Source organism: Cetorhinus maximus, chromosome 23 (genome assembly GCF_964194155.1).
Source record: "Cetorhinus maximus chromosome 23, sCetMax3.hap1.1, whole genome shotgun sequence".
In the NCBI taxonomy this organism is placed as follows: Eukaryota; Metazoa; Chordata; class Chondrichthyes; order Lamniformes; family Cetorhinidae; genus Cetorhinus; species Cetorhinus maximus.
In genome coordinates, this window is record NC_135901.1 from 6,186,982 (window position 1) to 6,212,157 (window position 25,176).

The 25,176-nt window shown below is 46.4% G+C and overlaps 2 protein-coding genes across 2 annotated transcripts in view; both read left to right on the forward strand.

Annotated features, from left to right (window-relative positions):
• The window catches only part of LOC144698213 (uncharacterized), a 352,133-nt gene that overhangs the window by 176,497 nt on the left and 150,460 nt on the right, over positions 1 to 25,176 (forward strand). The window lies entirely within an intron of this gene.
• LOC144697743 (D(2) dopamine receptor-like) lies at positions 840 to 23,718 on the forward strand. The gene is made up of 8 exons (XM_078569750.1): positions 840 to 947; positions 7,955 to 8,269; positions 12,529 to 12,638; positions 18,687 to 18,826; positions 20,014 to 20,213; positions 21,336 to 21,428; positions 22,327 to 22,645; positions 23,531 to 23,718. Exons 1-8 carry the CDS (start codon positions 840 to 842, stop codon positions 23,716 to 23,718), a joined length of 1,473 nt encoding a protein of 490 aa, XP_078425876.1.

Genomic DNA, 25,176 nt, shown 5'->3' on the forward strand with positions numbered 1-25,176 from the left:
AGACTCAAGATCTGTTTCTCCAGAACCTCCAACAAACCTCAGCATCCTCCCTCAGTGGGACTACAGGCAGTGGAGAAGATGGTGCTGCCCATCTCAACACCTCCTGGGAGTACAACCCTACCCGTTACATTAACTGTTCAATGGGAGATGAAGTCAGGTTAAAAACCTTGTGAAAAGGGGTCGGGTCGGGTTGCTAATTGGGAAGGTCCACATGATGTTCTAGATAGACTTGTGGGAAACAAATCTTATATTAGCGAAATGGAAATGAAGGATGGAAATGCAATATTTGTGTTATCATGAAGATCCGTGTGAACTGTATATAATGAAAATGTCAGATAACCAGATGGAGAATAAACGCTGTGTTTGATTTTATCCAACAGGGACAAGATGTGGATGGTCATCATGCTCCTGGACTGTGTCCAGGCTGAAGTTCTGTTCCTGCCGTATGATCCTCCCCAAGATTGTCCTTTCTGAGCTCCAGCCAAGTGATGTTAAACACTCAGGTGGGAAAGAAAGAAATCTTCGACAATGTGTTTAAAACAATGCTGATTTATTTGCTATATAACCAGAATACTAAACTTCGGTTCAATTATTAACATCAGCAGAAACAAACTCCAACTGTCAGAATGAATATAGTTGGGGGAATTAATTTCTGGCATGTTGAGTTGTAATCCGATTTGGTGTCTGGCTTATTGTGAGAGAACATCAAGCTGTCAGGGAGAGGGATGATGTTGAGGAGAGCAGGTTTCTGATGGTGCGTGTGTGTGTGTGTATGTGTATGTAAGGGAGAGACAGGTTGTGCTGAGAGTTCGGTACAGGCAGCACCGGTGCAGCCCTGAATGATCGAGAACATCTCTCTCTGCCGGAGTGAGACTCTCCGATATGTGGTTGCTGCAGGGAAGGAAGAGCGGAAGGAGACTCGCAAGGAGTCTCGGGACGGAGCAGAAGTGAGTGTGCTACCAAATTTTCAACACCAAATTATCAAGGGGAGCAAACAGGAATGTAACGCCAGTGGCGAAAAGTTGGTGATGAAGGATGATAGAGACATTTAAAAGAGCAATAAGCAATTGGTTTCATTTCTAGAGGGTGAGCGTTGAAAAACAGAAGTTTTGTTCTACCCTATCTCGAGCGATGGGAGCACTGTGCACGGTTCTGGCCTCCGTATTATAAAAAAGGATATAGAGGCACCGGAGAAGATGCAAAACAAAAAAAGATTTACAAGGACGATTCCAGATCTGAGAGGTTATAACCATCAGGAAAGACTGAACAGGCTGGGGCTCTTTTCTCCAGAAAAGAGAAGGCTGAGAGGTTGACCTGATCGAGGTCCTTAAAATGTTGAAAGGGTTCCGAGCGGGTAGACGTAGAGAAGATGTGGAGGAGACCAGAACTGGGCGGTGGGGGTAGGGGTGGTTAGTGTTATCAATATCAGATAGTCATTAATAAATCCAATGGAGAATTCAGGAGAATTTACCCACAGAGTGGGGAGAATGTGGAACTCGCTCCCATAGGGAGTGGTCGAGGTGAATAGCATTTAAGGGAAAGAGTTAGGGTGGTGGTGGTGGTAGTGAGACTAACCCGATCGCTCGTCAGAAGTGCTGGCACGGACTCAATAGGCTCGATGGTCTCCTTCAGTGCTGCACAAATTTGGTGAATGGGAGCAAAATTTCTGCCAAGTTTTCTTTCTATATCCAAACTGGTTGGGTTCAGTCCTGTCAACACATATTTGTACCGCCCTGTGGTAACCCACTCCCTCTCGAAGGTGCTGCACTGCCTCCCTCGCGGGGAATGGGGGACAGCTCCGGAGCACAGGAAGTTTGTTTCTCAGGCAGTGGGTTCAACAACCTCGGTCGCTGGTAAGATTTTAGAGTCCATTATTAAGGATGAGATTTCAGAATACTTGGAAGTGCATGGTAAAATAGGGCAAAGTCAGCATGGTTTCATCAAGGGGAGGTCATGCCTGACAAATCTGTTAGAATTCTTTAAGGAGGTAACGAGTAGGTTAAACAAAGGAGAGCCAATTGATGTTATCTACTTGGACTTCCAGAAGGCCTTTGACAAGGTGCCGCACAGGAGGCTGCTCAGTAAGATAAGAGCCCATGGTGTTAGAGGCAAGGTACTAGCATGGATAGAAGATTGGCTGTCTGGCAGGAGGCAGAGAGTGGGGATAAGGGGGTCCTTCTCAGAATGGCGGCTGGTGATTAGTGGAGTTCTGCAGGGGTCAGTATTGGGACCACAACTTTTCACTTTATACATTAATGATCGAGATGAAGGAATTGAGGGCATTCTGGCTAAGTTTGCAGATGATACAAAGATAGGTGGAGGCACAGGTAGTATTGAGGAGGCGGGGAGGCTGCAGAAGGATTTGGACAGGTTAGAAGAATGGGCGAATAAGTGGCAGATGGAATACAACGTGGGGAAATGTGAGGTCATGCACTTTGGTAGGAAGAATAGAGGCATAGACTATTTTCTAAATGGGGAGCGAATTCAGCAATCTGGAGTGCAATGGGACTTGGGAGTCCTAGTCCAAGATTCTCTTAAGGTTAACTTGCAGGTTGAATCGGTAGTTAGGAAGGCAAATGCAATGTTGGCATTTATTTCGAGAGGACTAGAATATAAAAGCAGGGATGTGCTGCTGAGGCTTTATAAGGCTCTGGTCAGACCACATTTAGAATATTGTGAGCAATTTCGGGCCCCGAACCTCAGGTAGGATGTTCTGGCCCTGGAGAGGGTCCAGAGGATGTTCACGAGAACGATCCAAGGAATGAAAGGCTTAACATATGAGGAACGTTTGAGGACTCTGGGTTTATACTCGATGGAGTTTAGAAGGATGAGGGGGGATTTAATTGAAACTTACAGAATACTGAAAGGCCTGGATAGAGTGAACGTGGGGAAGATGTTTCCATAAGTAAGAGAGACTAGGACCCGAGGGCACAGCCTCAGAGTAAAGAGAAGACCTTTCAGAACAGAGATGAGGAGAAACTTCTTTAGCCAGAGATTGGTGAATCTATGGAATTCATTGCCACAGAATGCTGTGGAGGCCAGGTCATTGAGTGTATTTAAGACCGAGATAGAGAGGTTCTTGATTGGTAAGGGGATCAAAGGTTACGGGGCGAAGGCGGGAGAATGGGGTTGAGAAACTTATCAGCCATGATTGAATGGCGGAGCAGACGCGATGGGCCGAATGGCCTAATTTCTGCTCCTCTGTCTTGTGGTCTGATGGTCTTATGGGTTCGGCACAGCTCCAGGGAAATCAGTACGGAGCCAGGAAAAGGCTGCTGGTGCCCTCCTGCCACACCTGGTAAAGCCTGGCACCTTCACAGTCAGCTATTTGAGCTGTAAATGATTGGGCATTGATATCGTGACACCTTCCCTACGACCATCAGGGTTTTCGCTGGAGTAAACAAGGAGAAACTGTTTCCAGTGGCAGGAGGGTCGGTGAACAGAGGGACACAGATTGAAGAGAATCGGGAAAAGAACCAGAGGGGGAGATGAGGGGGATTTTTGTTTTACACAGCGAGTAATCTGTTGTCATCTGGGAGGCGCTGCCTGAAAGGGTGGTGGAAGCAGATTCAACGGGAACTTTCAAAAGGGGAATTGAATAAATACTTGAAGGGGAAATGTTTTCAGGGCTATGGGGGAAAGAGCAACGTGGGGGAAGTGGGACTAATTGGATAGATCTTTCAGAGAGCCGTCACAAGCACAATGGGCTGAATGGCCTCTTCCTGTGTTGTAAGATTTTATGATTCATTTCTTTCTGCCCACACACTGGATTATGCACCCTCCACAGTCACTAACTAGCACATTTGCTTGTTTTTGTCATTGTTTTATTCTGGTTCTCTGTCATGTCCGCCTTCCTCTCCCTCTTCCGTTTTCCCTCTCCTCCTCTCCTGCTCTCCCACTCTCCCCGGGCTCTCTCTCCTTCCCTCCGACTCTCCAATTCTCCCCACTCTCCCTCTCCTTCTGTCCCGCTCTCCCAGTTCCCCCGGTCTCCCTCTCCTTCCCTCCCACTCTCCCACTCCTCCTGGTTTCCCTCTCCTTCCCACCCGCTCTCCCATTCTCACCGGTCTCTCTCTCTTGTTCTCTCCCACTCTCCCACTCCCTGGTCTCCCTCCCCTTCCTTCCTGCTCTCCCACACCCCCTGATCTTCCTCTCCTCGCCTGCTCTCCCACTCCTCCCAGTCTCTGTCTCCTTCTCTCCCGCTCTCCCACTCTCCCCAGTCTCTGTCGCCTTCTCTCCCACTCCTCCTAGTCTCTGTCTCCTTCCCTCCTAGTCTCCCTCTCCTTCCCTCCTAGTGTCCCACTCCACCAGTCTCCCTCTCCTTCTCTTCCGCTGTCCCACTCTTCCTGTTCTCTCTCTCCTTCTCTCCCATACCCCCGGGGTCTCCTTCTCTCCCGCTCTCCCATTTTCCCTGGTCTCTCTCTCTCGCTCTCCCATTCTCCCCGCTCTCTCCTTCCCTCCCACATCCCAGTCTCTCCTTCTATCCCACTCTCCCACTCCCCATGGTCTCTCTCTCCTCTCCCGCTCTCCCATTCTCTCCAATCTCTCTCTCCTGCTCTCCCGTTCTCTCTGGTCTCTTTCTACCACTCTCCCATTCTCTCCGGTCTCTCTCTCCTTCTCTTCACCTCTCCCACTCCCCCCAGTCTCTCTCCCACCCTTCCATTCTCCCAGGTGTCTCTCTCCTTCTCTCCTGCTCTGCCATTCTCTCCGGTTTCTCTCTCCTTCTCTCCTGCTCTCCCGTTCTCTCCAGTCTCTCTCTCTCCTTCTCTTCCGCTCTCCCACTTCCCAGTTAGGGGAGGCGATGGCGTAGTGGTATTGTCGCTGGACTAGTAGTCCAGAGACCCAGGGTAATGCTCTGGGGGCCTGAGTTCGAACGGTGGTGGGTTCAGATGGTGGAATTTGAATTCAGTAAAAATCTGGAATTAAAAGTCTTACGATAACCATGAAACCATTGTCGATTGTTGTAAAAACCCATCTGGTTCACTAATGCCCATTTAGGAAGGTCATCCTTACCTGGTCTGGCCTACATGTGACCCCAGACCCACAGCAATGTGGTTGACTCCTAAATGCCCTCTGAAATGGCCGAGCTGGCACTCAGTTGTATCAAAACCGCTACAAAGTCTCGAAAAAGGAACGAAACAGGATGGGCCATCTGGCATTGACATAGGCACCGGAAACGACAACAGCAATCTCAGCCCCGTAGACCCTAAGTCCTCCTTACCAACAGTTGGAGGAGCCATTTAAATACTGTGGCTACAAGAGCAGGTCAAAGGCTAGGAATCCTGCGACGAGTAACTCATCTCCTGACTCCCCAAAGCATGTCTACCATCTACAAGGCACAAGTCAGGAGTGTGATGGAATAATCCCCGCTTGTCTGGATGAGTGCAGCTCCCTCAACACTCAAGGAGCTGGACACCATCCAGGACAAAGCAACCCCTCTTGATTGGCACCACATCCACAAACATTCACTCCCTCCACTACTGACGCACAGCAGCAGCAGTGTGTACCATCTACAAGATACACAGCAGGAATTCACCAAGACTCCTTTGACAGCACCTTCCAAACCCACGACCACTAGCATCTAGAAGGACAAGGGCAGCAGATAGATGGGAACACCAACACTTGGAAGTTCCCCTCCAAGTCACTCACCATCCTGACTTGGAAATATATCGGCCGTTCCTTCACTGTCACTGGGTCAAAATTCTGGAACCCCCTCGCTAACAGCACTTTGGGTGTACCTACACCATGTGGACTGCAGCTGTTCAAGAAGGCAGCTCACCACCACCTTCTCAAGGGCAATTAGGGATGGGCAATAAATGCTGGTCCAGCCAGCGAAGCCCAAATCCCATGAATGAATTTTTTAAAAAGTCTCTCTCTCCTTCTCTCCTGCTGTCTCATTCCCCAAGGTCTCTCTCTCTCCTAATCTCCCACTCCCCCGGTCTCCCTCTCCGTCTCTCCTGCTCTCTCATTTCCCCTGGTCCCCCTCTCCTTCTCTCCCTCTCCCACTACCCCCGTCTCCCGCTCTGTCTCTCTCCCTTTCCCTTTCTTCCATCCCCATTCATCATCTCCCTTTCTCGCTCTCTCTCTCTCCCTCCTTTTCCTCTAATCTGTTCTTCCTCCCTACCGCAACCTCTCTCTTCACCCCACCCCCCTTCCACCCGCTCTCTCCCTTTGCGCTCTCTTCCACACCCGCCTTTAGAAAATTGAAGGTTTGAATCCCAACTCTGTTTCTTTCTCTCCCAATCTCCCATTTCTCCCAGTCTCTCTCCATCTCTCCCGTTCCCCTGGTCTCCCAGTCCTTCTCTCCCTCTCCCTGTTTATACAGACGAGAGAGTGTCAGGATGAAATCCAGTGTGTTATTAGAGAGGAGAGAGGGTCAGGGTGGAATCCAGTGGGTTATAGAGAGGAGAGAGGGTCAGGATGGGATCCAGTGATTTTTTACAGAGGAGAGAGGGTCAGGGTGGAACCCAGTGGTTTTTCCAGAGGAGAAAGGGTCAGGATGATATCCAGTTGTTTTTACAAAGGAGAGAGAGTCAGGGTGGAATCCAGTGAGTTATACAAGGGAGAAAGGGTCGGATGGAATCCAGTGGTTTATTATTTCCTTCCCTCATATTTTTTCCTCCCACCCTCCCTTCCTTCCTTCCTCCCATACAACTAATTTCCCCAATTTATTCCTTCCATTCCTCCATCCTTCCTTCCCTTCCATTCTCCATCATTCCTTCCTCACGCATTTCCTCTCTCACCTGCTTTTAACCTCGGAAGAGAGAGGAGGGTACCCGAGGGTTGGCCTGAGGGACAGGATTGGCTGGTTGATATCCGGTGAGATTGGCCCATGTGGTTTACATTGGGATTGGAGGTCCACTTAGCAGGAAGAGAGGAGAGGATTGGGCAGTCTTCAAAGAGGTAAGTAGAGAGGACGAGGCGGATTTATGTAGGGAAAGAATCTAGAGAGAGAGAGGGGAGGGGGCATAGCAGACTGGTGGGTTTTTGTCCCTGAGTATAATCATACCACTGCAGATCATTATCTATTGAGTAATTTAATTTTGTGTGTAGACCAGTCGACATACAATGAATGAGTTAGCAATAGTTTGTGGACCACAATTGTGTAGTTCATATCATGGCTGCTGATAGATTTCATATAATTATCTTCTCAAGGTATTGTGAACACACATCCCTTATGTGAACTGATTAGTGCTTATAAATGGTCTGTGCACAATGCTTGACATACAAGAGGTTTTATTGATTTAATAAATGTTTTGATAAGGCAGTTTTAATGGAATCAGATTAAGTTACAGTTGAACATCCGGAGATGACACCTTCGCCGACCATAATCTTTACTGTTGGTCAAAGCCAACTAGATTGGATTAAGAGGCACCGTTTAAGGGGTGTTTATGTGAACATTTTAGAGAACTATTGTTCGCATTTTGGACCTGCCCATGTCCCAAAGCCTTTTTGAACAAATGACGGAAGTATCAAAGGCGAGTGCCAAATTGAACACAGCAAGATCCCGCCAACTTCAAGGCGGCTAATGACCAGATCATCTGATTTAATCCTCCTTGCGTTCCTCAATCCTGCCCTCTTGAGCATCCTCCGATTCCCATTGCTCCACCATTGGCAGCCGTGTCTTTAGCTGCCAGGGGCCCTAAGCTCTGGAATTCCTTCGCTAAACCTCTCTGACTCTCTCTCTCTCTCTCTCCTCCTTTAAGATACCCCTTATAAACTGACTTCTTTGAGCGAATTATTGGCCGCAATATCTCCTTATGTGGCTCGGTGTCAAATGTAATAATGCTCCTATGAAGCACCTTGGGACGCTTTGCCATGCTAAAAGCGCTAGATAAATATAAGTTGTTGTTGCCGCAATTGCTTCCTTTTTACCCTTGGTGCCTGGATCGCCGGTATTGTTGCACCATTTTCCCACTTGGTTGGAGTTAAATTTTTTGCCTTCTTTCCTCTGCAGGCTACTGAGGAGGCTGGAGTTCAGAGGTCGCTGCCAGTAGCTGCTCCAAACACAGCCGCCCTGAATGACTCGCAGATGAGGGAGCTGGGGCCCTGGAGCAACTCGGCCGGTGAGCAATGGAGGCATCGCTACAATTTCTACGCGGCATTGCTCAGCCTCCTGATCTTCGTGGTGGTGTCTGGCAATGTGTTGGTGTGCATGGCAGTGTCCAGGGAGAGGGCACTGCAGACCACCACCAACTACCTCATCGTCAGCCTGGCTGTGGCAGACCTACTGGTGGCCACGCTGGTGATACCCTGGGTTGTCTATCTGGAGGTTAAACCGTTAGTTCGGTCCCGCTTATCGAAAGGCGGGAGGGCCCCGAAGGGCGTTGGGCCTCGCAGCTACCGACATCACGCCTCAGCGATCCCACCCCCCGTCAATGAGGTCCTAAGTCCTTTTCCCACTTCCCTTCCTGGAGACAGTCACTTGCGCATCAGTCACGGCCAGAACAAGGTCTCTCTTCTGGTCATCCATTTAGATACCAGGCGATTGGTGAACAACACAAGACTGAACTTGACCGTATAGAAACGTAGGCCAGGATTTTATGGCCCCTCTTGCCCGGCGGGATATTACGGTCCCGCCGAACTAAATGGAGATTTAAATGGCTCGCCGCGTCCGCTGGGGGAGAGACACGCCGCGGTGGGGCCATAAAATCCTGGCTACAGAAAATAGGAGCAGGAGTAGGTCATTCGGCCCTTGGAGTCTGTTCCGCCATTCAATATGGTCATTGCTGACCCTCTATCTCAACGCCACACTCCCGTACTCTCCCCATACCCCTTGATGCCTTTGGAGTCTAGAAATCCATCTATTTCCTTCTTAAATATACTCAGTGACTTCTCTGTGGTACAGAATTCCACAGGTTCACCACCTTCTGAGTGAAGAAGTTTCTCCTCATCTCAGCCCTAAATGGCCTACCCCATTTCCTGAGACTATGACCCCTTGTTCTAGACCGCCCCACCAGCCAGAGGAAACATCATCCCTGTATGCAGGCTGTCCAGCCCTGTCAGAATTTTATACGTTTCAATGAGATCCCCTCACATTCTTCTAAACTCCAGTGAATACAGGCCTAGTCAGCCCAATCTCTCCTCATATGACAATCCTGCCACCCCAGGAATCAGCCTAGTGAACCTTCATTGCACTTCCTCTATGGCAAGATCTTAGGTAAGGAGACCAAAACTGTGCACAATAGGGACAGGAGCAGGCCATTCAGTCCATCGAGCCTCTTTCACCATTCGATTGGGTCATCATTGGAATGGTCCAGCACAGAAAGAGACCATTTGGCCCATCAAATGGAGAGACAGTGGCGTAATAGCAATGTCACTGCACTAGTAATCTGAAGGCCCAGTCTAACACTCTGGGGACATGGGTTCAAATCCCTACAAGGCAGCTGGTAGAATTTAAATTCAATTAATAAATCAGGAACTGAAAGCCAGTCTCAGTCATGGTGACCATGAAACTATCATCAATTGTCTTAAAAACCCATCTGGTTCATTAATGCCCTTTAGGGAAGGAAATCTGCCGTCCTTACCCGGTCTGGCCTACATGTCACTCCAGGCCCACAGCAATGTGGTTGACTTTTAATTGTCCTCTGAAATGGCCGAGCAAGCCACTCAGTTCAGGGGCAATTAGGGATGGGCAACAAATGCTGGCCTTGCCAGCGACTCCCACATCCCATGAAAAAGATAAAAAGAAAATTGAGTCTGCTGCAGTTTTTTGAAAGATCAATCCAATTAGGCCCCACTCTCCCCCAGCCCCCGCTGTTCTTTCCCCCGTCGCCCTGAAAATTTCTCCCCTTCCAGTATTTATCCGATTCATCCCTTTTGAAAGTTCCTATTGAATCTGCTTCCACCGCCCTTTCAGGCAGCGCCTTCCAGATCAGAACAACTTGCTGTGTGATTAAAAGTCGCTCTTCCTCACCTCGCCCCCTGCTGGTGACGCTCACTTGCACCGAAGGCTTATCCGCCTTAGCAAAAGCCGTTCCCACATTGTCGTGGCCAACCCTCGGCAGCTGAACGATCGTCATGGATGGGGGTTAGTATTACAGCCGTCGGGCACTCTTCTGAGTGTTGTGATCCTCCAAAGAGCGAATCTCGCAATCCCATCTCTCAATCGCTTTCATTACCACTTCAAATAAAGAAAAAGCAAACATAAGATCAGCCGGCGCAATGAAACTATTGTGATGAAACTATGAAACAATGAAACTACAGTGCACAGATAATAAAATATTCATTCATTATCATCCAACTGCTAGATAATTAATTTTGTATAATGTCTCCGCTGGATATCTAATCGCACTATTCTCACAAAATTAAATCTGGAGCAAAATTAGTTTTATAGGAAATGAGAATTACTGTAAATATTATTTGCTGCAGTGCTTGTCAAACTCATTTATACTTTGTACTATCTAGATTGTCCACAAGCGTTTAATCTCTTGGAACATTCTTCATCTTGAAATTACCCGAATTACTATTTTCGCCTTTTATATTCTTTTCAATGGAGATGTAGTATCTCTATGGACCTCAGTGACTTTTAGGGGGAAGAAAGTAAATGCAAATTTATGGGAAGGGAGAATTCATTATAAGGGAATGAATTACTTAAATTAGAATCTATAGGCAGGCCAGCGCAAATCAGTAAATCAACAATTAAACAGTTAAACCAAATGAACCTTTTGCACTCTCAAACTTTGTACACCAGCAAGTTTGCAATCACCAGCAAGGTCCTGGGAGTTAGATTGGAGTCAGAGGATGGCAAGAACATATATTAAGTGTGCTCTTCAACAGATAGGGGAAGGACAGATGGTCCCAGTTTAGATAGGAAGGCAGGTCTCTGCCTGGGTGAAAATAGAGTCAGATGATGCATGTACCTTTGTACCAGAGACTTGTCTGTTTAATGTAAAGCTATATGTTGACAAGATCGGAATCTGGAGGATGTTCTTGTATGTGACAAATAATGTATAAATATGGTGAACACTTGTAGCTTAGCAGAATACTGTCTCAAGCTGAATTGAGATGGTGCCCTCCTTGCAATTGCTCGAATAAACGATCATAACCTGTACCTGAGTCTCCTGTGGTCTGTTCATCAAAGACACCACATCAGTGACAAATGCATAAAACGACCCAAGTGTTAAGCTAATGTTGTCCAAGTTTGATTAACGTAGGTGCAGAATAAGTGTTAGTTTCTCAACAGAAGATTGTTAAGATGATGTTAGAGCACATATTCAAATGATTAAAATCAACACGTTCTCTTGGCATATTCATGTATAGAATATGAAAATGTCTAGGCTTTTTCTCTGGCATGAGTTAATAATTTATGTATTATTTAATGAGAATGTCAGTGAGTGCAAATCTGTCAACAGCAAAACAGCAGCAGAAAGTTTATAATTTCAACAACAACTTATGATTCTACAGCACCTTCAATTTAATGAAGTGTCTCCAAGGTGCCTCAGAGGAGTGATTATCAAACAATATTTGACCTCGAGCCACATCAGGAGATATGAGGGACCGGTGACCAAAAGCTCATTCACAGAGTGAGGTTTTAAGTAACGTCTTAAAGCCAGAGAGAGAGAGAGATAGAAAGAAAGAGAGAGAGAGAGAGAGAGATAAAGAAAGAGAGAGATAGGGGCTGGAGGAGGTTCCAGAGATAGGGAGGGTTGTAGGGACTGGAGTGAGTTACAGAGATGGGGATGATTGTAGGGACTGGAGGAGGTTACAGAGATAGGGAGGGTTATAGGGACTGTAGGGGGGGTTACAGAGATGGGGTTGGTTGTAGGGACTAGAGGAGGTTACAGAGATAGGGAGGGTTGTAGGGACTAGAGGAGGTTACAGAGATAGGGATGGGGCACAAGGAAAGATTTGAAAACAGGGATGAGAATTCTAAAATTGAGTTTGGATGAGCTTCAGTTTCCATAAACATATTCCTTGGAGCCATTCTTCCCGTTAATTCTGATGAGCTTATTTGGGGAAGACAATTGAAAGTGGGTGGGGTAGGATCGGTTGGTGGCCCTTGGGCTCTGTTCCCTGCAGCCACCCCCCTCCCCCTCCCCGCCCCTCCCACACCGCCTGCAAAAGTGGTCGACTAACGGAAGTATTTTAGAAGCACTGCTCTTAGGTGTCTTGTGCCCAAAGGCAGTAGAAGAACAAAATACTGAGGGCGCTGGAAATCCGAAATAAGAACAGAAAATGCTGGAAACAACCAGCACCTGTGGAGAGAGAAACAGAATTAATGTAAAAGCAAAAAACTGCGGATGCTGGAAATCCAAAACAAAAATAAAAATACCTGGAAAAATTCAGCAGGTCTGACAGCATCTGCGGAGAGGAAAAGAGTTAACGTTTCAGGTCAGAACCAAAGGGCAAGGCATTGTAGGAATGCAGATCTTTTATCTGGATTTAAGGCTGGATATAGAGCTCCAGTCAGTGAACAGACGTCCGGATGGCTGGAGGTGTTCTGTGATCTTGTGGAAGGGTTTGCTTGAAGGGATGCTACCCTGGCTGTGAACTGTTGCTGATGCTGTTTGTACTTTGCTCTGGTTAAAGGTGGTTGGTGAGTGGCGTTTCAGCTGGGTTCACTGTGACATCTTTGTGACACTGGACGTGATGCTGTGCACAGCCAGCATCCTCAGCCTGTGTGCCATCAGCATCGACAGGTAACCGGAGGGCTTTCAGTGGCGTTCGCCAGTGCGGAAACAGGCCATTCGGCCCATCTGCTCTGTGCCGGTGTTTCTCCTCCACACAAGCCCCCTCCCACCCCCTCTTCACCTCACCCCGTTCACCATATCCTTCTATTTCTTTCTCCCTCGTGTGTTTATCTTGCTTCCCCCTTAAGTTCATTGATGCTATTCACCTCAACCATTCCCTGGATGCGAGTTCCACATTCTCCCCAATCTTTGGGTAAAGAAGTATCTCCTGAATTCACCATTGGATTTATTTTTAGGAATGTGGGCATCCGCTGGCAAGGTCAATATCACCGTTCAACTGAATGACCCGTCAGTGTTAGGGTTAGAGTCAACCACATCTCTGTGGGTCTATAAAAGGGTTTTCTGTAGTAATTATAGTTCTGATAAACGTAGGACTGTACCTTTAACCACAGGGGAGGAAAAGAGGAGAGCGATTCTCCTGAGTATTTGTGGGCGCAAAACCTACAGTTTAATTCGAAGCTTGACGGCCCCCAGTGCCCCTGACTTGAAGACTCTCAGCAAATTAGTAACAATAAGGAGCATTCTCAACACAAACCCTCAGTCACAATGCAGACGTTCAGGTTCAATTCATTGAATACAGCCCCAAGAGAGACCATTGCTACCTATGTGGCGAAATTAAAACAACTCATAGAATATTGTGATTTTGGTGAAAGCCTGAATGAAATGCTCAGAGATTATTTTGGTCTCTGGCGTGCAAGAGGATGCTATTCAGCGAAGATTGCTGACTGAAGTGGATCTTGATTTTAAGAAAGCGTTAGAAATAGTACGTGCGATGGAAAGCGCTGGAAGGGATTCACAAGCGATTCAAGGTGCACAAAATGGCGCCATTTTCCTAGTTGGGCGGGAACGGTCAACTGAAAGTGGCGCGAAAATCCAGGACTCCGCCGTGAAGCGGGAAACAGCCCCCGCTAACCGAAAATTGAGGAACCAGTTTATTAGCAAATTCGAAAACTAAGTTTTATCGACGTGGAAACAATCACACTCCTAACGATTGGCAATTTAAAAGGTGGAGTGTTATTTTTGTCACAAAAAAGGACACATATTGAAACATTGCAACACAACATTAAAACAGGCTTCCGGGCAACAAACAAAGCCCAATGAAGTATGTAGTGTGGAAGAGCCAGAAACAACCAATTCTGACATTTAATCCTTATTCAACATGAGAGTTGGGAAGACAGAGCCAGTCACTGTCACTTTACAGGTGAATGGGAAACTCTTAATAATGGAAGTGGGCACTGGTGCTTCTACCACTGTAGTAGGAGAACACAATTTCAAATATTTAAATAAAGGTGCTCAACAATTAAATTTGGAACAAACGTCTACCAAGTTGAAAACGTACACAGTCGAAGAAATCCAGGTATAAGGTATCACCAGAGTACCTGCTTATTAGAGACACCAAACAGCACAACTACCAATGATGGTATCAGAAGGTACAGGACCAAGCCTTCTACGTCGAAATTGGTTGAGATAAACTAACCTTGATTGGCCAATAAGATTTCAAAAGGAAGCAGGAAGAGTTCCTGAGTTGGAAAAGGAACAAGGTAAGGTCCTTCAGAAAGAGCCTGGAGAGTCCAAGGACCGCACCTGGATGCAAATGGAATGTGTAGCTATTCAGCAACCTGAATAAATGAAGACTGTCTTAAACAACGACATGGAAGAACAGCAGAAGAAACTCAAGGCGACTCTGCTGAATTACAGAGTTCAAGTTGAAGCGAGTGAGTTTCGCAAAGAAAAGAAAAACCCTGTTGAAATATCCTCACACACTACAAGGATCCTACAGGTCAAAATTACGAAGAGAAGCAGAAAGAATTTAACATCACTCTGAGCAAACTGAAGAACGAATTGGCACAGAAGACGCAGCAATGTTCAAGGTTCCGGGAGGAAGTCAACAGATGCACGAAGGAGACAGAAGAGCTGAAGAATCAGCTGAATGAAGCGAAAGAGACCTTGAAAGGAAAGGTCGTAGAACATTCCAAGATGCGAGTAGATAATGAAGTCATGGGTAACTCAAATACTGAATTAAGACAAGTTGAGAAATCACCTGAGAGAAGTCTGGCCGACAGTGAAGTCAAGATGAAGGCCAAGACTATACTCTGTGGTAGAAAGCAGAAGACAAAAAGGATGAAGGTCCTGAAAAGACAATAAAAGGCGAGAATGAAAAAGTTAACAGGTGATCATCGGAAACTAAACTTGCTCGTTTCCTACTTCACTACAGACACAATCCAAATTTGGAGGATAAGATGGAGAAACGTCAAGGGAACCAAAAAGCGACTCCTGATTTGCATAGTCATCAGCAACAATTTACTGTTGGAGAAACAGTGTATGTAAGGACTGAAGTGGTTAGCTGGTAAAGTAAGCTCTGTGGCCGGACCATTGTCGTACCGTATGGAAGTGGAGGGCCGGATCACCCGTAAGCATGTGGATCATTGAGGAAGAGAGATATCCCAAGAAAATGATGTTCCACCTGTAACCATTGCTGAACCTATGGTTCCTGTTGAAGTTGCTCAACCAAGGACAGACATGCCCGATGTCTCTGTCAGAGTGGAAGACACTGAACTGCCTGTGCCTAATGAGGTAACTGATGTCAATGCGGTTCCAGAGAATATGGTTCCTGCAAAAGAATCGGAAGTCGTGGAGCTTCGATGTTCCACACAGATCAGGAAACCATCTTAAAAACTGAATTTGTAATTTAATGGCCTGTGTAAATATTGTGATGGCATGAGATAAATACAAAAGATAGAAAAGTTTAAGGTTGTGGTGGGGGGGGGGTGGGTGGTGGCTACAGTAATTATAGTTCTGATAAACGTAGGACTGTAGCTTTAAGAATACCCCTGTGTTGTAAGATCACATGATCTGTACGGACCAATGAGTTAGCAGCACGGGGACCCTCGAGGAGAGAATTCATCTTTAATTATAGAGTTAGATGCACACATGTAACTGCTGCTGCCGTCTTGTAAATAAAGTTCAACGTTTCCACCAAGCAAAGCTGCCTAGAAAATCAACTCTATCACACTTTCTTCCCGAAAGTATATCAGTGAAACAAACAGGGTTTTTATGACAATTGATGGTCACCATTACTGAGACTAGCTTTCAATTCCAGATTTATTCATTGAATTTAAATTCCAACTTCCACTGTGGTGGGAATTGAACCCATGGCCCCCAGAGCATTAGCTAGGCCTCTGGATTAGTAGTCCAGACATTAATGCTATGCCACTATCCCATCTTTTAGTGACAATCGTATATTGATAGCCCTTAGTTCTGGTCTCACTCCACACAAATAGAAAGACTTTCTCTATCCTATCGAAAAACCCCTTTCATCGTCTTAATCAGGTCACCCCTCAGCCTCCTCATTTCTAGAGAAAAGAGCCCCAGCCTGTTCAATCTTTCCTGAGAGCTATAACCTCTCGGATTTTGGTAGTGTAGGAAATGCAGAATAGATGAAGAATAGCCTCCTTCGGTGCTTTCAAGTCCTGAGAAGATCGGGAAAAGGGGTTTAATTTCACTCCACCTAGCGGAAACTGCACAGCAACAGACTTAAAATGGTAGCGGGCAACTTGCTTCTCCAGCCCTTTTGGCACCGGGTGGCGGGGCTGTGACAGGAAGAATAAAAAAGAGGCATATTATCTAAATGGTGAGAGATTGCAGAGCTCTGAGATGAAGAGGGATCTTGGTGTCCTAGTGCATGAATCACAAAAGGCTAATAGCTTTTACATCAAGTAATTAGGAAGGCTAATAGAATGTTATCGTTTATTGCGAGGGGGATTGTTTGTAGGGAGGTTATGCTTCAGTTCTGTGGGGCACTGGTGAGACCGTATCTGGAGTACTGTGTACAGTATTGGTCACCTTATTTAAGGAAAGATGTCAATGCATTAGAAGCAGTTCAGAGGATGTTTACCAGGCTAATATCAAGAATATGTGGGTTGTCTTATGAGAAAAGGTTGGACAGGTTAGGCTCGTATCCACTGGAATTTGGATGAGTAAGAGGTGACTTGATTGAAACATTTAAGATCCTGAGGGGTCTTGACAGGGTGGATGTGGAGAGGATGTTTCCTCTTGTGGGAGAATCTAGAACGAGGGGTCACTGTTTTAAAAATAAGGGTTCGCTCATTTAAGGCAGAGATGGGGAGAATTTTTTTCTCTCAGAGGGTCGTGAGTCTGTGGAACTCTCTTCCTCAAAAGGCGGTAGATGCAGAGTCTTTGAATATTTCTAAGGCAGAGCTAGATAGATTCTTGGTTAACAAGAGGTTGAAAGGTTATCGGGGGTAGGCAGGAATGTGGGGTTGAGGTGACAATCAGGTCAGCCATGATCTTATTGAATGGCAGAACAGGCTCAAGTGGCCGAGTGGCCGACTCCTGCTCCTAATTCATAATTTGCAATGTGTCCATCTGAATTCATACACATCAGGGTTCCAGTGGGGTACATGACACACGTTTGCCATTGTTAGTGGAGTGCCCTCTGGGCTGCACAAGGGTAGCTAGACTCTTCCTCCCACTCTTCACTGCCGCACCCCCCACCCCACCTACCTCCTCAGGCCTTTACACACCACCCTCCCTCCTTCCTCTATTACTTTCCCTGGGCCCCCTAGTTTTGGGATGAGTGGGGCCAGCGAGACCCAACGGCCAGCGAGAGGTCCTTTCATGGCTCCAGGTTCTCCAGATGTGCATTGACAAGGTTCCCCCCCTCCTCCCTGAAGCTCGAAAGAGAATGGGACCCTCCCATGAGAGAGGCTGTCCCGCTTGTGATCCTGGTTGGAAATGGTGGGAAACTGGGAAATATTGGGATGCAGAGGGACCTGGGTGTCCTTCTACACGAATTAAAGAAATTACAGCATATAGGTACAGCAAGGAAATCGAAAGGTAAATGGCATGTTCTCTTTTATTGCAAACGGATTGGCATATAAAAGTAAAGAAGTCTTAAAATAATTATATAGATCTTTGGTGAGACTACACCCGAATATTGTGCACAATTCTGGATCCCTAACCCTACCCCTAATCTTAAACCCAACCCTAACTCCCTAACCCCATCCCTAACTCCCTATCCCTAATCTTAACTCCCTAACCCCATCCCTAACTCTTCAACCCCATCCCTAACTCCCAACTCCAGCCATAACCCCATCCCCAACTTCCTACCTCATCCCTAACTCCCCAAACCCCACCCCTAGCTCACTACCCCTAACCCTAACCCCATCCTTAACTCCCTACTCCTAACCCTAGCTCCCTAACCCTATCCTTAACTCCCTAACCCCATCCATAACTCTAACTAAACTGATTCCTGGGATGAGAGGGATGTCCTATGAGGGGAGATTGAGTAGAATGGCCCCATATTCTCTGGAGTTTAGAAGAATGAGAGGTGATCTAATTGAAATATATAAAATTCTTCGGGGGTTTAACAGGGTCGATTCTGGGAGGCTGTTAACCACCCCCCCCCCAACTCCCCCCGCACCCCCCCACCTCCCCCCCCCCCGCCCCGCACCCCCACCCCCTCCCCTGGCTGGGGAGTCTGGAACAATGGTGGGGGTCACAGTCTTAGGATAAGAGATCAGCCATTTTGGACTGAGATGAGGAGAAATTTCTTCACTCAGAGGGTTGGGAATCTTTGGAATTATCTACCCCAGAGAGCAATGGATGTTCCATCATTGGGTATACTCAAGACTCAGATTGATAGATTTTTGGGCACTGAAGGTGGGAAAGTGGAGTTGAAGTAGAACATCATCCATGATCTTAATGAATGGGTGGGGCAGGCTCGAGAGGCCGAATGGCCTCCTCCTGCTCCTATTTGTCTTGTTGTTTGCTAGATCTTGGGAATAATGTGTATCTTTTTCCGATTTGATCAATGGATCCTCATCCTCAACCTCCCTTGGTTGCCATGGCTACAGGAGTAGGCCATTTGGCCTTTTGAACTTACTTCCCTGCTTCACTCACCACCTATTTTGGAGCTTTTTAAAGACCATCCGGTTCATCAACAGCTCTAACCTGTTTCTTGTCCACCCCTTGCAGGTATACAGCGGTTGCCATGCCAATGCTATACAATACCCGTTGCAGCTCCAAGCAGAGAGTCACGTTGATGATAACCATGGTCTGGATGCTGTCCTTCGCCATCTCATGCCCGCTGCTCTTCGAGCTAAAAAAACACCCTGGTAAACTGTGCCCATCAAGAACCCTTCTTTCATCTTTTATTCCTCTATTGTCTCCTTTTATGGTAAGGGAGGGGCATGAGAATTCTCACAGCAATCCCAAGGATTGGGGACTTCAGTTATATGGAGAGACCGGATCAGCTGGGATTGTTCTCCTTAGAGCAGAGAAGGTTCAGGGGGAGATTTAATTGAGGCATGCAAAATCATGAGAGGTTTTGACAGAGTAAATAAGGAGAAAGTGTTTCCAGTGGCAGGAGGGCCGGTAACCAGAGGGCCACAGATGGAAGAGAATCGGGAAAAGAAGCAGAGGGGGGGAGGAGGAGAATTTATACTCCACACGAGCCCACTCCCACCACCTCTTTATCTCCCCCATCACCATTTCCTTCTATTCCTTTCTCCCTCATGTGTTTATCCAGCTTCCCCATTAAATACATCGATAATATTCACCTCAACCACTCCCTGTGGGAATGAGTTCCACATTCTCCCCACTCTCTGGATGAAGAAGTTTCTCCTGAATTCCCCATTGGATTTACTAGTTGTTGCACTATGCTGATAGTGCTGGTATCCCACCACTGCCAACCATGTTGTATTATGGTGCGCGGTGGTGTCTCAACAATGCGACCTTGAGACTTGTAGATTTAAACATGAACTCTTTATCTATTTACAGATCTCAGGTTACTGTCATGCATGGCGCTGCTACCTCCATACAGGCTGGTTCCAAAGCGTTCTATCTAGACTGTTCTCTCAGTCTGTTACCATGTGACCTTATACATCATACCGTGGGTGGTGCTATTCTCCAGTCCCTCTCTAACCCTTACTCTGCCGTGCACCTTTACATTACAGTGGCATGCAGGCACATACAACACTAGTGATTATCTTATATTGATGGCCGTCTAGTTCTGGTCTCCCACCAGCCCTACCCTCCCCCACCCCACCCCACCCCAAAAGTGGAAACAGCTTCTCTATGTTCACCCTGTCAAAACTCTTTTATAGTTTTAAAGGCTTCTATCAGGTCACCCATCAGCCTTCTTTTCTAGAGGAAAGAGCCCCAGCCTGTTCAGTCTTGCCTGGTAGTTATAAGCTCGTAATTCGAGTGCCATCTTTGTGAACCTTTAGTTACATCTTCCCCAGTGACTCAATGACAGTTTTTGCAATTGTGGAGACCAGGAATGTGCTCTGTCCTCTTCCAGATAAAAGGGACGAGACCATCTGTGCCATCATGAACACTTCTTTCATCTTATATTCCTCTATTGTCTCCTTCTACATTCCCTTCATCGTGACGCTGTTAGTTTACGTCCAGATCTATGCCATGCTGAGACGGAGGAGGAAGCGCGTGGCAGCTAAGAGGATCAGCGTTGCCATGGAGCATGAAACCCAACCACCCATAAAGGTCGGAAGAGTAAATAACAAGCTCAAGTATTAAAATGAGGGAATGTGCGTAGTGGGCGTGGTGTAAGTGACTGACCTTTAACCTCTAAACTCCGTGATTAAATCCTGCCCAAGTTCGCTTTGTGTAGAGGCTGCACGGGTTCAAGTCGACATGGGTTAGAGTGGCTTCGATCCATTTTGTATCAGACATGCTGCCATGATGCAGAGTTGCTTTCAACCTGCCATTTAATGGAGGATACAGGATGACTGGGGAAGTGATGTCACCACAAGTATAGGATGTTGGTCATTTATAAGAGGCTGCAGATTGGCAGGCATAGAGGGAAATGTACATCTAACCCCATGTTGTACCTGCCCTGGGAGATTTTGATGGGGACAGTGTAGAGGGAGATTTACTTTGCATCTAACCCCATGCTGCACCTGTCCTGGGAGTGTTTGAAGGGGACAGTATCTTGCTTTATTATTTAAAAAACATGCTTTTTAGAGTGAAATTTCCTTGTGCAATATTACTGTACGTTTCACACAATCATATTTCAGCTGAAACATTCACTCCCTCCACCTCCGACGCACAGTGGCAGCAGAGTGTACCATCTAGAAGATGCACTGCAGCAACTCACCAAGCTTCCTTAGACCGTACCTCCCAAACCCACGACCATGACCATCTAGAAGGACAAGTGTAGCAAATAGATGGAAACACCACCACCTGGAATTTCCCCTTCTAGTCAAGCACCATCCTGACTTGGAAATATATCGGCCATTCCTTCACTGTCACTGGGTCAAAATCCTGGAACACCCTCCCTAACAGCAATGTGGGTGCACCTACACCGCATGGACTGCAGCGGTTCAAGAAGGCAGGTCAGCCCTACCTTCTCAAGGGGCAATTAGGGATGGGCAAGAAATGCTGGCTCAGCTGGTGAAGCCAACATCCCATGAACGAATAATTTTTTTTTAAAATGCAATACTTAAGTCAGTAATTTTGAAAGGATTTTTGCCCTATTTAATGGACAATCTCTCAATTCAAATTGTAAACAATGGGTTTTCTTTATGGCCGATATGAAGTATTTATATCCATGTTCGTGCCTACACTGTTGCCAGGGTCGATAATTCCATTTTTTGTTTTATTTAGTTTCAGAATAAGTGCACACACCCGGAAGATGTCAAACTTTGCACTTTAATGGTCCAATCAAACGGGAGCACCAGCGTGAGTAAAAAGAAATTGGTAAGGCCTCATCTGGAGACATCAGAATCCTCGGAGCTGATTGACAAATTCCCAGTTCAATTTGAGTGGCCGAAATTCCCACTTGTCACTAGGGTCATCAATCATTCCAAAGGTCATTGATCAACTCTCTTCCCATTCACTGCCATCGCACGAAATCTCAATGGACCCAAACCTCTTCCCACTCACTCCCATTGTACACAATCCCAATGGAACAAGCCCCTTGTCCTTCACTCCTATTGCGCAGAATGTCAGTAGATCGATCCACTTCCATCGCACAGAACCCTAATTCCTTTCCCTTCCATGGAGAGATTGGAGAAGTTGGGATTGTTCTCCTTAGTACAGAGAAGGTTAAGAGAGAGATTTAATCGAGGTAGGCAAAATCATGAGGGGTTCGGATAGAGTAAATAAAGAGAAACAGTTTCCTGTGTCAGGAGGGTCGGTAACCAGAGGGACACAGATTGAAGAGAATCAATAAAAGAAAGAGGAGGAGATGAGGAGATTTTTTTTAAATTTTTACACAGTGATTTGCTGTGATCTGGAAGGCGCTGCCTGAAAGGGCGGTGGAAGCAGATTCAGTAGGAACTTTCAAAAGGGGAATTGGATAAATAGTTGAAGGGGAAAGATTTGTCAGGCTGTTGGGCGAAGAGCGGGCGGAAGTGTGGGACTAATTAGAAAGCTCTTTCAAAGAGCCAGCAGAGGCTCGATGGGCTTAATGGGCTTCTGTGCAGTATGATACTGTGAACAAGTTAACTGCCCACACTCCATGTACAAAATGGTGACTTGGAACCAACGGCCTTTTGTCATTCCCTTCCTTGTCCTCTCCTGTGATTTGTGTGTGCTCTGGTCTGTGCTGTTGGCTGTTGGTAACACCCATTTTCTCTTCTTTTTGGCATCCTAGACACTGGTACGAGAAGCAATCCCTTGCTCTGAAGAATCTGAGGGAGCCCGCTTTGTGGGGCCTCCCGAGAGGTCAAGGCCAACAGGAACTTTGCTGGCTTTCCAGCTCTGGACCACTTCCAGATCCTGCCTGATGGCTGGTGAATGGAAGGCCCCTTCCTCCATCGAGGCATCCGGGGACCCCGAGTGCGATGGCCAAGCAAGGTTCTTCAGGCGGAGCGCTTTTGAAGTGCAGAGGGTGTCGGACGAGAAACAGGTGCCAGTGGCCAAATCAGCAGTGAAAGCAAACTGTCCCACCAGAAGGAGAAGAAAGCAACACGGTTGGCGGTTGTCTTAGGTGATTCTAGAACAAACCAGAACAATAGACTATGTTCCACCGAGACACAATGATTTAGAACAATTGCCCAAGATCCACAGCCTCGTTGGTCTCGAACAATGTTTTAGGTGCCATCATGTCAACATGATCTAGAATAGGCAAAGTCTATCGGTTCTTATAATGATCTAGAACAGCAGACCGAGTTCTATGTAGTTACAACCATCTAGAACAATAGACGAGATTCCATTGTGTCTCAATGATTTATAAGAACAGGATAGATCCATGGATCCTGAAATGATCTAGGGCTGTAGGAGAAATTACATGCTCTATAACTGTGGACTAACTTCCATAGTCTGGAAATGATCTAGCAAAATAGTCAAAGTTTCGTTGTGGCACAATGATCTAGAACCATAGGTTAAGTTGCATTGTAGCACAATGACTTAGATCAACAGTCCAAGTTCATGGGTTTTGCTGTGATCTAGAACAATGGGCTGCATTCCACTAGACCGCAAAGTTCTAGAGCAATAGGCCAAGCTGCACGGAAATGTAATGATCTAGACTAATTGGCTGTGTATAGTGTTACCATACTCCCAGTAGATTAGTCAGAGTCCTATAGTGTTACAATGATCTAGAATAATAGGCTAAGTTGTATGAAATCGCTATGTTCTAGGATTGGATTCTATACCGATGATACCAAATTTGTAAGCTTGTGTGCCAGAGATGTAATGTGAATTTTAGCAAAGAACTAGCAACTATAAGTAATTAATGGATGCCCTGTTGCCATATGGTTGAGGAGCTGAGTGGAGTAGGAACCCTTTTGCGAGTCACTGTGTTGCGATGACAAATGGCCCACACTCTTTTCCTCTCTCTCTCTCTGTCGGATTGGCAGGCATCTTCATCATCTGCTCGCTGCCGTTTTTCATTATTCACATCCTGAACGTCCACTGCCAGACGTGCTACATCCCGCCAGGGCTCTACAGCGCCTGCGCCTGGCTGGGTTACGTCATCAACCCCATCATCTACACGACCTTCAACGTGGAGTTCCGCAAAGCCATCATGAAGATCTTGCATTGCTAAAGCTGGAACAGGGACTGACTCTGGAACAGGGACTGAGAGCCAAGCGAACCAGTCCATGAAACTTGCAACTGACGTCTGCACACGAAAGACACGGGCTTTTAAGGATCCCAGACTATAAACACCTTGTCTCTGCTGTCTTCACCACACCATAACAGGAAGCCAGAATGATCCCTTCCTGCCAAAGATGGAGGAACATGAGTGTACTACACACTGGCACCTTCTGAACACGACAATAAAAGGATGAGTGCTCACACCACAATGTTATGTAGTTTAAATACAATCTCTCTACACCTAAACACCTTCCATCGCCACCTACTCTGCGTTTAGTTGTTGCGTTCCTTACTGAAGTTCCCACTTACTGGCACCCAAGCTAGTATCCTCAGAATTAAACGCAACCCTTGATCATTGTGCCACCAGGAAATGTAACGTATGGGTCATGTGGAGATGAGCAGAGAGGCATTTGGCCAAACCTAAAGGTGGCAGGTCCCTTAATTTGTTCATTCATGGCTGGCATTTATTGCCCCTCCCTCATTTCCCCTTGAGAAGATGATGGGGATTTGCCTTCTTGAATTCCACTGAGTGGCTTGCTGGGCCATTGCAAAGGGCAGCTAGGAGTCAACCACATTGCTGTGGTTCTGGAATCACATGCAGGCCAGACCGGGTCAGGATGACAGATTTCCTTACCTATAGGACATTAATGAACCAGATGGTGTTTTACAACAATAATTATGGTATCATGATCACTGTTACTCACTTTTAATTCCAGATTCATTTAATGAACCTAATTTAAATTCCTTCCGGCCATGGTGGGATTTGAACTCACGTTTCGAGATTATTAGTCCAGTAACATGACCACAAGGCTACTGTTCAACTCAACAGAGTTGATAAGGTGGTAATAAAAGCAAATGGGTTCCTTGAGTTTATAAATGGAGGCACAGAATATAAAAGCAATGTGATTGTACCAGAACTTGCATGACTGTTCTTTCAGAGAGCCAGCAGTCACAATGGGCCAAATAGCCATCTTCTGTGCTGTAACTTAATGGCAACGCAAGCCTTTTCTTCTCCTTAATCCACTCTTGGACAGAGATAATGCCTCGAAGCAGTGAATATACTGAGAAATATACGCAATTATCCTGATTCCCGTTTGGGCAGAGATGTGACCTCTGTCCTTGTCTCACTTTACAGATTGTGATGGAAAGCTAAAATCTTTATCGATCTCTAGTCATGCACACTGTGCTAGATGATTCAGCAAAGCTGACCCAGAAACGAGATGGTGCCTGAAAAAAATACTGTATGCCAATCTGTCCACCATCAAGTTAGAATTTGAGACAATAAAAGATCACTTTTTAAAAAAAACCGTTCATAGGATGTGAGCTTCGTTGGCTGGGCCAGCATTTATTGTCCATCCCTAATCGCCCCTTCAGAAGGTGGTGTTGAGCTGGCTTCTTGAACCCCTGC